The sequence below is a fragment of the Paroedura picta genome, chromosome 13 (genome assembly GCF_049243985.1).
Source record: "Paroedura picta isolate Pp20150507F chromosome 13, Ppicta_v3.0, whole genome shotgun sequence".
Lineage (NCBI taxonomy): Eukaryota > Metazoa > Chordata > Lepidosauria > Squamata > Gekkonidae > Paroedura > Paroedura picta.
This window is the reverse complement of record NC_135381.1, coordinates 17,128,228-17,140,350: the sequence shown is the minus strand read 5'-3', so window position 1 is coordinate 17,140,350 and position 12,123 is coordinate 17,128,228. Positions and strand designations below refer to the sequence as shown.

General features: G+C 45.3%; 1 protein-coding gene across 1 annotated transcript in view; it reads left to right on the top strand.

Annotated features, from left to right (window-relative positions):
- The window catches only part of RSPH14 (radial spoke head 14 homolog), a 67,610-nt gene extending 56,097 nt beyond the window's left edge, over nucleotides 1–11,513 (top strand). Inside the window, exons 5-7 of the mRNA XM_077308850.1 lie at nucleotides 6,645–6,870; nucleotides 7,386–7,522; nucleotides 9,177–11,513. Of these exons, the coding sequence (XP_077164965.1) occupies nucleotides 6,645–6,870; nucleotides 7,386–7,522; nucleotides 9,177–9,415 (602 nt within the window). The 3' untranslated portion in view covers nucleotides 9,416–11,513. The remainder of the gene's footprint in view (nucleotides 1–6,644; nucleotides 6,871–7,385; nucleotides 7,523–9,176) is intronic.
- Nucleotides 11,514–12,123: the final 610 nt, after the last annotated feature.

The following is a 12,123-nucleotide window of genomic DNA, read 5'->3' as shown; positions in this document are numbered from 1 at the left end:
TTTTGACCTATGGTAAGCCATTTCCCCCCTGAAGATTTGGGATGCATTTATACTACAAACTTAAACTGGTTTACCAGTTACATGAATATTTAAAGCTGCCTTATGCCGAGTCTAAATCAATATTGATTGGTGTCAACTCTCCAAGTTCCATGCTGACACAACACTTGCCTGGTATGGTCTTCCAAAGATCCATTTTTGCTTAAAGATGTCAGGAACTTAATATGGGATTTTTTTTTTTTTTTTTGCATGCCCAGCATTTGCTCTGCTACCGAGACAGGCCCCCTGCTCAGATAATTCCATCTCTCCATATAGGAATTCTCTTTTGAGGGTGTCTACAAATCCTTTTCCCTGACCTGGATAACCCATGCTAAGCCAATCTCTTAGAGCCTCTTGTGGCGCAGAGTGGTAAGCGGCAGAAATGCTGTCTGAAGCTGTCTGTCCATGAGGCTGGGAGTTCGATCCCAGCAGCCGGCACAAGGTTGACCAAGCCTTCCACCCTTCCAAGGTCGGTCAAATGAGTACCCAGCTTGCTGGGGGGTAAAATGGTAATGACTGGGGAAGGCACTGGCAAACCACCCCGTACTGAGTCTGCCAAGAATACGCTAGAGGGCATCACCCCAAGGATCAGACATGACTCGGTGCTTGCACAGGGGGGGATACCTTTACCTTTACCTTTAAGCCAATCTCATCAGATCTTTGAAAGTAAACAGGGTTGGGCCTGGCTAGTATTTAGATGGAAGACCTCCGAGGAGTACTAGGGTTGTAATGTGGAAGCAGGCAATGACAAATGATCCCTAAACATCTTGCCCCAAGAACCCTGCAGTGTGGCCTTAAGTCAGCTGTGGCTCAGCAGGACTTTCCATCACCACAAATCCCTTTCTGAACATTCCCAGGATCTTATCCAAATGCCAGAACTGAGGATTCCGTGGGGGTGCCATGATAATTGCAGTCCTTTTGACTGAAGAAGGAAAGGCATTCACATCAAAAGAAGACAACAGTAAAAATGAGTGTGTTGTGTTGTTTTTTTAGAAACTCCGCTTTATATGCTATATATATTACAAAAGTCGTTATGTCATCCTAATTATTTAATATGCTTCAAATTTTGGCTCACGTACATACAAACAGAAAAGAGCAAAGCAAAAATCTATGGGGGAAAACATCCCCCTATTTGGGTTGCAAGCTGTGCAGGAGTCTTGGTTCATTCATCTTTTTGACTAGCTCTTTTTAAAAATTAGCTGTAGATTTAGGTTAGTTATATATAGAAGGACTTGTGTGTCTCATTTTGGTGCAAGAAGTTCTGAGCAAAGCATTTTTTTAATGGGAACCTTCATTTTTAGTTTTTAAGATTTTTCCTCCTCCCATACAATAATTTGAAGTATTATCAGAATTAAGGCTTGAATTGTGATTATTCATACAATTTATAGTTTATTTCTGTTTCTTGATTATTAAACTCCCCGCCAACACACACACATTTTTTCATCCATATTGACTACAATCCGTAATATTTATTTATTTTATTATTCATCCTTAACACTATTTCGCTCCCTTATATATTTGGGAAACAGCCTCTTGGGAGGAGACTGTCCAGGGCCCTGTCCGTCCAGGTCCACCCTGATTGGCCCTTCCCCTCCAGCTCCCACCCTCCCTCCTTGCCTGCTAGAAGCCTTGTGGCTGCGGCCTCCATTGTTGCCGACGTGGAGAGAGGCAGTGACAGGGCTTTGTGGCCCGTAGGTACACTCCTGCTGGGAGGGAGCCGGGGAGGGGGGGTGTTGCAGTCTCCCTGCGGCCCACAAAGCCCTGTTGCTGCTGCTGGGGGGGGGGGTGAACTTTCCACTCCCTTTAGCCCAGGAAGCACACTTGCCACAGTGAGAGTGCTTGCTGGGCCAAAGGGATCTTCCCGCGGAAGCGCCACCGGTGGGAAGGCGGCCTTCCACTCCCTTTAGCCCGCTTTGCAGGCCAAAAGGAGCCATGGCCACCCTCTCACACCCTCCTGCCTGCCACCCCTTTCAAAGCCCATTTTTAAAAGCCCCTTTCTGAATGTCTTCCTACATTCAGAACTAGCCCATCCCTGGACTCAACACTGCAAAATCACATCTAGCCATACTTGAAGTAAATGCTTCCCTATGTCACACAACCACACTGAAGCCCCTTACCCATTATACTTGTGCACACCCCAGCTCTTGTCAAGTGCTGCCCAAGCTCTACCCTTCGAATTTGCCAGGGACAGAATCTTAGATGTGCAAAGTTTGCCCTTAAATAGTAAACAGTGTTCTCTGCCCATTAATGGTACCTCTAGAATTGTTGTATTGGAGCATATTTGACAGCTGTGTCCTTGTTCCTCCTTTGTGCGTCTCCTAGCTACAACTATGGCTATAATAATGGCCAGATGCACCTCCTTATGTCTCTGTTGTGAACATGCATGAGGAACAAAATGAAACCAATAAAATCAGCTTCGCCTCCCGAGAAAAGTCCAAAACTTTCAGTGTGTGATACCTTGGCAAAGATGTCAACGTTTCAGGTATTTTTTTAAAGGAAAACAAGAACTCCCACTCCCTATGGAGGTGTAAAATAGCAGGCAGTCATGTTCACTGAAAGATGCATGGTTTTGCTTTGGAACAGAAGTATGTGGACAATTTTACTTCCACAGTAACGGGCTCATGCCTCATGCTTTTGCTTATGTCCCTTACTGAACAAAGAGCAAAGAGAAGACATATTAGCTAAATATATGTTTCCAGTGGGGCTTCAATATGCCAATTGAACTTTGTCTGCTTCCACACAGGGATTTCCCCCCCAAGTCAGCTCCTTGCAGCTCCTGCAGTATTTGGGTGTGTAGATGAGACCATGCCCGGTGTGAGCATGACTGAGTCCAGTTAGAAATCAACTTACTTTTATCTGGCTCAAAGGGGAAACTGGAGGGGGGAGGATGCAAACAGAATGTCCATTCGGGCATTCAGCCCACTGCCACTGAGGAAGAAGAGATGGGCAAAGTTAAGCTGTTTTCTGAATGTATCAGTTGATCAGTGGTTTGTAGCTATGATGATGGTTAACTGGACCATGGATAATACTCTGTCTGAGACTGCCCCTTCTTCCGACTCCCAACTCCCAAGGACAGAGGAAGAAATGGTAGCGCCACCAAATTGTGCCTTTACTGAGACCTCCTCCGCAAGCATCTTTTAAAATTATATTTTAAAACAGATTTTTTAAAAATGCAAATTAAATGCTTGTGAGGTCTGAGGCCATGTGCCTCTGAGTGGTAGGTACTGGAGATTTTTAAAAAGAGGAAGGGGTTTTGTCACCCCTTGCTGGTAAGCTTCCAGAAGACCCTTGGAAACAAAATATTGGATTAGAGGCTCTCCTCAACCCAACCCAACAGGGCTGTTTTTATATGAATTTATATGAAACTTAGGTTCATTTCATCCTGAAACCTCACACTGGAAAGCTGCTGAGGAGATGATTGGAATAGAGCAGGGGTAGTCAAACTGCGGCCCTCCAGATGTCCATGGACTACAATTCCCATGAGCCCCTGCCAACAAATGCTGGCAGGGGCTCATGGGAATTGTAGTCCATGGACATCTGGAGGGCCACAGTTTTGACTACCCCTGGAATAGAGGAACAACAGGTGGGAAATGAGTAAAGTGCTTCTTCCCAGCTTTGTTTTCCCACTTCCTGAAGTTGTTTTTCTAGTGCACAAACTAGCATTGGAACTATAAGGGAATTGATTACACATAAAGGATAGTTAGGGCCTCAGTCTGCTAAATTTACTTTACTGATTCTCTGCATGATGCTCTCATGGAGTTTGCTGAAACTGTTTTCAGTTTTGACTGTTTCAGTAAATACCTTTTGTGGTTGGATTTCTCCAGCTGCTGAACACCATCTGTGCTGTATCCTATATCTGTATTATCTGTTGCAGTGACAGCTTGAGTCAGTTCACATGCCCTTGAAAGAAAAGGAACATTTTCCAGCTTCTCAAATGGCTTTCAGGAGAATATGTCAGAATTTTGTCTCTTAGGGATGTGGCCATGATCTATTATTATGGGATAGAGTGGGCATCTTCGACTTGCTTTTTTTCTCCTTCCCTTTTCTCCTCCAGTTCTGCATATCTCACAATGTTCATACCTTTCTCTTACCAACAGATCAGTTTGTTGGTATCGCAGATGGATGAAATTACAACCTGAGGATTATTCTCGTGCCCACAAACCAGAATTCTAAATCAGGATTAAATTTGGGTTTATAAACGAGCCACAAGTTTTTTGTCCAGTTTAGACATCATGGCAACATATGGTTTGTGGTTAATCAGGAAGTAGGGTTTATGAACAGGGCCATCTTTTACACGCATTCCCCTCCAGTTATGTCCTTTTAACCAGGGGTAGTCAACCTGTGGTCCTCCAGATGTTCACAGACTATAATCCCCATGAGTCCCTGCCAACAAACGCTGGCAGGGGCTCATGGGAATTGTAGTCCATAAACATCTGGAGGACCACAGGTTAACAACACTTCTTATAAAATGCTTTCACAGAACATGTTGTGAAGAATTCATTTTCTCTTATTAAACAAACTTTGTTAATTCCAAGTACCAACAGAGTGGCCCTGCTTTATTTCGCAAGTGGCAACACTGCCTGTTGGAATACAGGAAGCTGGCAAGAAGTCCTGCAGCCCAACCAGCAATTGAATAAAATGAACATTTTTCTTGAGCTTCTTAAAGATGTGTGGGGCAAGAAGGAGATAACAGTCAGAAGGCAGGACAAAACATCATTTCTTAACCTTTAAAGGTTACGCAGGAAGGAGAATTTCAGAAGGGTTGACTCAAGGGAGTTCTGCAGTACAGACAGAGGTGAGCAGCCTGTAGACTCTCTGCTCTTGGGTGGGTGGATGCCATGAAGACTACAAGGGTTCTTCAGAGTGTTCCCCCCCCCCTCAAAAAAAAAAACCAAGGAAGAAACAGCATGTTTTCAAAGATGGAAGCCTGACAAAGGAAGAATGTTTACATTTGGTTCCATGTTTTTAAAAAACGTTTTAATGGTTTGCATTCACCATCTCATCCAAAAATGCTTTAAGGTCAAGCTGTCAAAATGTGTTGTCTGATGTAAAATACCAGAGAGCTTTTGTCAAAGCAGGGGCTTGGAGCCATGATCCTCGGACTTCAAGGCAGTTTTCATCTGACCTGCCACCCCCAGCTTCTGAAACTGAAGACTTGAAGCTGTGGATACGGAAGGCCCAGGACAGAGAGTCCTGGAAACCATGGTGATTGTTGCAGTAATAACATCAGTTTGTTAAGAGAAGGCTCTCTTCAGGGGCCACACAGCAATTTCAAGGAACTTATCTACAAATATGCCCCCAAATTCCAGGGGTAGTCAAACTGCAGCCCTCCAGATGTCTATGGACTACAATTCCCATGACCCCCTGCCAGCATTTGCTCATGGGAATTTGCGCCTCTGACTACCCCTGCCAAAGTTAATTTTTTTAATGACTGAGGTCTCCACTAAAATACTAAATAAATAAATAAATAAATAAGAGCAAAGACCATCTCTTTAATCATGTGGTTTGTAAACTGCTGCAAAACACCAGATATTTTTTGTACATACAAGGGTGTATAAAGTACCAGCTGGGTGGGGGAAGGCTCTCACCAGTTCTCAGAATTAATCCTAACTTTCCATCTGCTTGAACTAGTACTGTCACTTTAGCACCCAGCACTTTAGCACTCAGCCAGAAAAAACTGACTTTACCCAGCAGGTTTGTCTGCCAGGGTAATCGAGAGTCTACCAGCTGTTCTCTGCATCAATGATGGCTTGCATTAAAAAATGAAAGCCACCTAATTTGCTGCTGACACAATCCCACACTACACTTACATCTCAATCCCTCAGACAAATAGGGTGCAGTTAGAATCCTTAATAAGCTCACAGTAGATATTTGATTCATTTTTTCCCCCATTAACAAGCTGATTGTGTTAGATATTGCAAAGCCTCTGCTAACAAAAGGAGGGTATTCTTGTTCTACTTCTGCACACAGAAGGAATTAACTCGCCCCTTAGTCTGCCATGAAAGCCCTTTATTCGTCCCACACCACACCACTAAGCTGTGGGTGGATGGGAAGAAAACGCTCGCCGTTATCTCAGGAGAGATTCCTTTGAAGAAACTCCCAGTTCTCTTGCACAGCGAAGCCTCCACAGCATCCAACCGCACATGAATCACTTTGAGCAGAGCTGCATCTCTCCTAGCAACAACAGGATTAGTCATAGTAACCAGGCGGCTGAGGATCGTTTGCAACTGGTTACTCGTGGACTATGTGTTCTCTTCCGCTGCAAGTTTTCCTTCTCCTGCTTTCACTACTTCGCCCTGGCAATTCTCTTGGCTTGGTAAGCGTGGATGGTCTCAAGAAGTGGAACGCTTAAAATAAAGTGACCAGATTGTCCCACTTTTGGAGGGACATCTCGCGGCACCTGGCAAATTGTACTTATGTTGAAATTTAAAATATATATATTTTTGCGTTCAATGCATTCTATGAAACGTTTTGTTGCTCCATATAGACCAATTTTTTAATCAAGAACCCCCCTGGTTAATGGTGTCCCGCTTTACTAATGTTAAAATCTGGTCACCTTAGCTTAAAATAAAGTCCCTAAAATCAGCTCTTTCTGTTTGCTCCTGCAGGGGCTGTTGAGATTGTGGAATGTGGCTTGGTCCCCTCTCTAGTACGGAAGCTGAAAACGGAGAATGAAGAGATTCAAAAGCTGCTACTGGAGACGCTATCAGGCTGCCTGCGTGTTGAGGCCTTTGAAGCCTTGGCCACCGGGGCTGTTGGCATTCTGAAGCAGATGCTCAACCACCCTAATGTGGAGATCAGGAGCAGAGTAGCCAGGGCCCTCATGGCCATCAGGTGAGGGAAAGACACATCAGCCCCAAAGGGCTTCTTCCCACCTCAGGCAGTCTTAGGCACCATTAATGGTGGCAAGAGTGGCAGATATACCAGTGGGAAGTTGACCTGTGCAAGCTCCATTGGGTGACTGGGAGCTACTGTTAATATTGATTCATTTCAGTTAAGCTTTTACAGAACTTCCACATTTGTGACCTGTCCAAGATCATCCAGTGAGGTTTATTGGCAAATGAGGATTTACACATCATGCTCCATTGTGATGGAGTCCAGGGCTTCCCCTCACCCTGTCATGCCTACTTTGTTTTTATCCAGGGGCATAATTCCAAAGGAATTTCCTCCACGGTTAGGCCAAATGTTCTATATTCCCCATTGTAAATTTCACACACATCCCTCTTGTATCTGGTCCTCCAAGATGGTGGCTCTTCTATTGTAGAGCGGTAGACAAGGCAAGGCCACCCACCTGTCTGACAAGACTGCTCTCTCTGTGTGCTCAGTCTCCACTTTTTTGTTACCTTCAGCGTCCCTTTGGAGGGGAAGAAAATGGTCTTTCAAGAGGAGGTCTTCCCAGACCTTGTCTGCCTGCTGAACGATGATGATGCTGAGGTCCGAGCCAATGCAGCCGGAGCACTGATGAATGCAGCTGTTACAACACAAGGTGAGAGCGAGGAAAGTGCTGTAGGAGGGCCCATTGGGAGATCCGGCCCCTTATGAAGGGAATCTTCTTGCAGCAGCTGACATTCCTAGGCTAGGTAGCCGAAGCAAAGCAAGTTTTCTGAAGCCCCTGCTCCAAGAACAGGACATAAATGAAGTGTCAGTGGGGACACTTCACCAGGATCAGGTAAACTCTGCAAGGCTGCATCCACACCGGTTCCAAAGCATAGCTTGGTGGGAATCAGCTTTTGTTTGCAGCAGAGTTATAGGATATATGTTGCCACACAGGACAGTTGCTAGTCAGTTGACTGGAGTTTCCATTGTTTCTGAGCTGTATTGAAGCAAATCTGTCTCAGGCATACAACACTATTATCGACTGGAGGGTGGGGACCAAATGAAACCACACAAAAAGCCACTTCGCCTGTCACAATAAGTGTATATTTGATGCCATGCGTACGTGCAGCAGATGGTGCCACCAACCTATTTGAGTTTTCTGCTCCATGTGCTGATAAAGATGTGCATGGCTGAAAATAAATGTTAGGTTGGGTGCATATTGTGCTTTCAGATGTACTCAAAAGTATCTTGTACATTCTTGTATGAATGAGAATCGACTCAATCCATTACTTTAATTCAGGTATTTTCATAGTGTTGGTCTGAAATAGAACAGTTAGATTCAATTCCAGTAATACCTTACAGACAAAACAAAAATAATTCGTTAGTTTTAGGCAAATTTCTTGAGGTTCACTTTCTTCCAAGGCTGGCCACTACCTCCAACTGTTCTGCCAAGTCTCCACCTCTTCTCCTTCCACTACTGTGACCCCTCTGTTGTTTGAGATTCTGATGTCCCAGTCCCAAAATGTAAATTTCTCAGCAGCACTGGAAATATCTATACATGCACTTGCATGGGACTGGGGTGGCAAGACAGAGGGGACTGGCTCACCTGACGACTAGAGTTACACTGAATTGGAACATACCTGTAAAATGACCTAGATTTTCCTATCAAATGTATGACAGATGTAGGATGCAGCTGAGTTACATGACATGCACAGAAGCCAAGAGTGGATTTGGCCTTAGCATCCATACAGCATCAAGGGGACGTGCTGACATCATTGCCTGGTACAGCATTGCTCCTTATGAACAGGTGCATTATGTTGCCTGATGTTTTTGTCCCATTGGAAAGCCAAGGACCCAATCACAGCTGTGAGACAACATCAACACATGGGCGCTTTTGTGAAACAGGCTTGACCTGCTCCAGCCAAACTGCAAAAGCCCTTGGGGTAGTTAAGCAAGCCCTCTGGAGGGAACTAGTTTTTAGCAGGAATAATGTTAAAGCAAAAGGAGGTGCAAAGCAGGGCCAGGATCTGCAGGACCTAGGACAGTTCCCAGAGAATATGCCCTAAGGCAGGGGTAGTCAACCTGTGGTGCTCCAGATGTTCATGGACTACAATTCCCATGAGCCCCTGCCAGCAAAATTTAACGGGGAAATAGGGTAAAGAGGAATTAAGAGGATTTCTCTTAACAACACAGTACACAGACCCACTTCCTGAACTGCTGAGGTCTGAGCCGAGTATATGGCACAGAGCAGAACCCCTGGTGCCTTCCCTAAGTCCCGCTTCCCTTGCCATTCCTAGCTGTCAACTGCATTCTTGTGTGTTCAGGGAAATATGCAGCGATCAACACTGCCGCCATTGAGACGCTGCTGCCGCTGATCCACGATGAAACCAGCAAAGTCCGCCTGTACTCCATCAAGGCTCTGACCATGTTATCAGAAGCCCCAGAAGGTCGCAAGCTTTTGCTGTGGCACGTGGAAGAGTTTCAGGCAAGGATGAAAGACCCCAGCGAGGATGTCAGAAGAGCTGCCAAAATTGCTGTGGATGTCATTACTTGGAAACCTTGAAAAAAATGGGTTACGCAGGCCTAATACTAAGTTGTAAAGCATGTATTGCAATAAACAGTCAAGTTCTAGGATTTCTGAAGATGTGTAGAGCTGCCCTGAGTCAAGTGAGATAGAAGAGCTTGGGTATTTCATGAGGAGAGGTGCTTTGGACACTAAGAAAAGGGAGGGGAAGAGAGGAGCAGTGTGAGGTGGTTGTCCCAGGCAGCAGACACTGTCCAAGATTGGGGGGGGGGGGCGGGATCTGAACCATACAGCAGGGGTAATCAACCTGTGGTCCTCCAGATGTCCATGGACTACAATTCAAGTGACTCGGAAGCAAATGCTGGCAGGGGCTCATGGGAATTGTAGTCCATGGACATCTGGAGGACCACAGGTTGACTACCCCTGCCATACAGTACAAGTGACTCGGAAGCAATCCCTGCATGGGATCTGCAGAAATGCTAATAGTAGAGTCTTTTGCAATTTCAGTACATTCTAGAGAAGATTACACTAACTATGGAGAAGCTCCCAGAGAAGTTTGCCCAGTGATAATTATCAGAAGGGTTGGTTTTCTATAACAACTGCTAAGATGTCTTAGGTCTGCCTGGGACAGATGTTTTGCTTCCGAGGGGCCACAGCTACAGTCGATCTGCTCCATAGTCGCTTCTTTCTCACAGCAATTTGTGTTGCTCACTGTTTGTCAACAAGCAGATCCAGCAGAGGGCATCTGGCTATTACCCTTCATGGCCACTGGCCAGGAATCTTGGCCTGCATTTCTTGAACTTCATGTGGTGTTCTATTGGTACCCAAAAAGATGCTGCTTGACCTTCTTGTGCAATCAGCTATATACAGGCATGCCTTCCCCCCCTCACACTCAACCTCACGCTAGCTGCTTGCTATCAATCCATGGCATTTGCTTCAGCAATTGCCAACCATAACAAAAACCTATAAAACAGTATGAATAAAAAATGGAAACAGATCAACCGAGAGGTAAAACTATTCAGCAGCGATACTTAGTTGCCTGATCTCAATTAAAATTGCACAGTACTTTGCAACCTGGAAGGGGGTGGGGGTGTTGCCTCCCATAAGGAGCTTTTTAATCCAATCCTCTTCATCGTCAGCATTCATATCTCTAACCAGAGGCTCAGTAATGTTGGCACGAGGTTCACAACCTCACACGAGCTGCTTGCTATCAGATTGTAGTCTAGCCACATCCTCAGTCACACCAGATCTCAGAAGCTAAGCAGGGTCAGCCTAGGTTAGTAATTGGATGGGAGACCTCCAAGGAAAATGAGAGTCACGATGCAGAGGCTGCCTGGCTGCCGGACAGTCCGACACATATACCATATGATAAATACATTCTCAGTCAAGAGGCAAGGCAAGGATGCAGCCAAACACATCACTGGCTGTGCTTGGGCAGTCTAAAACAGCTGCCTACACAATTATCAGGTTTTTAGGTTCAAGAACTGGCAAGGAATGGGTGTTGTGTCCCCAGTGCTAAGCATCAGAATAAGGAGGCAGCATAGTTTTGAACAGGAGCACAATTTAATAAGCCAGGTTCTTTTTCTATGTGAAGCTGCAGTGACAACAACTTCCGTTCTCCCTGTTCCTACCCATCCACAAGTGCTGGAGCGGACTCAAGAGTATAAAACCCTGGCCTAGATTAAAGGAATAAGGTAAAAGGTAAAGGTATCCCCTGTGCAAGCACTGAGTCATGTCTGACCCTTGGGTGACGCCCTCTAGCGCTTTCTTGGCAGATTCAATACAGGGTGGTTTGCTATTCCCTTCCCCAGTCATTTTACCGCCCAGCAAGCTGGGTTCTCATTTTACCAACCTTGGAAGGATGGAAAGCTGAGTCAACCTTGAGCCGGCTGCTTGGATTGAACTCCCAGCCTCATGGTCAGAGCTTCAGACAGCATGTCAGCTGCCTTACTACCCTGTGCCACAAGAGGCTCTAGATTAAAGGAATAGAATGGTCAAAAACAGTACAATGGGGGATCAGTCAATTAGGAAGCCGGATAGTCAGGAGGCCTATGCTGGAGGTTCTGGAATATTCTAAAAGGCAATGTATACAGTTGGTTGCATTCAGACATTACAATAAACCACAATTTATAAATTATTCAATGATTTTAAAATGATTAAAACTGATCTAATGTGAAGTACGAATCCCGGCTGCCTAAACTGTGGCTTGTTGGTAGCAGCTAACCTGGACTCTAAACCATGATTTGAACACAAATAGTTAATATTTAGAAGAGCACATCAATGTCATTGCATGTCCTAGAGCTATCCGTTGGTGGATGCATATCACGCAGTGTTATGTGACAGTGTTAGCGCAGAGAACTGAACTGTAGCAAACCCTGACCTTTCCTGCCAACCAAGAGAAGCATTGTTCCACTGATGTGTCCGTGATGACAAGAAAGGGATCACTCTGGATCTTTTTCTTTATCTCTATGCCTGGTGTGATCTCTTGTGCTCTTGTTTGTGATTCCACCCCTTCCCTGTGAGTGCAGCAGCTATTGGAGCCCAACTCCTAGGGCGGATCTCCACTCATTATCCATCCCCTTCTGAGTTAATAGCATCTCGCTGGCACCCTTCTATGGATTACCCATATTTGTTGTGAAACCCCCTAACTTTTTCTTGGGGGCAAGGGTCCAGTTCTTGCCCATGGAGACACACACACACTCCATGGCTGCGAGCTGTTAGCATAGCTTTCTTTGTGCACCCATAAG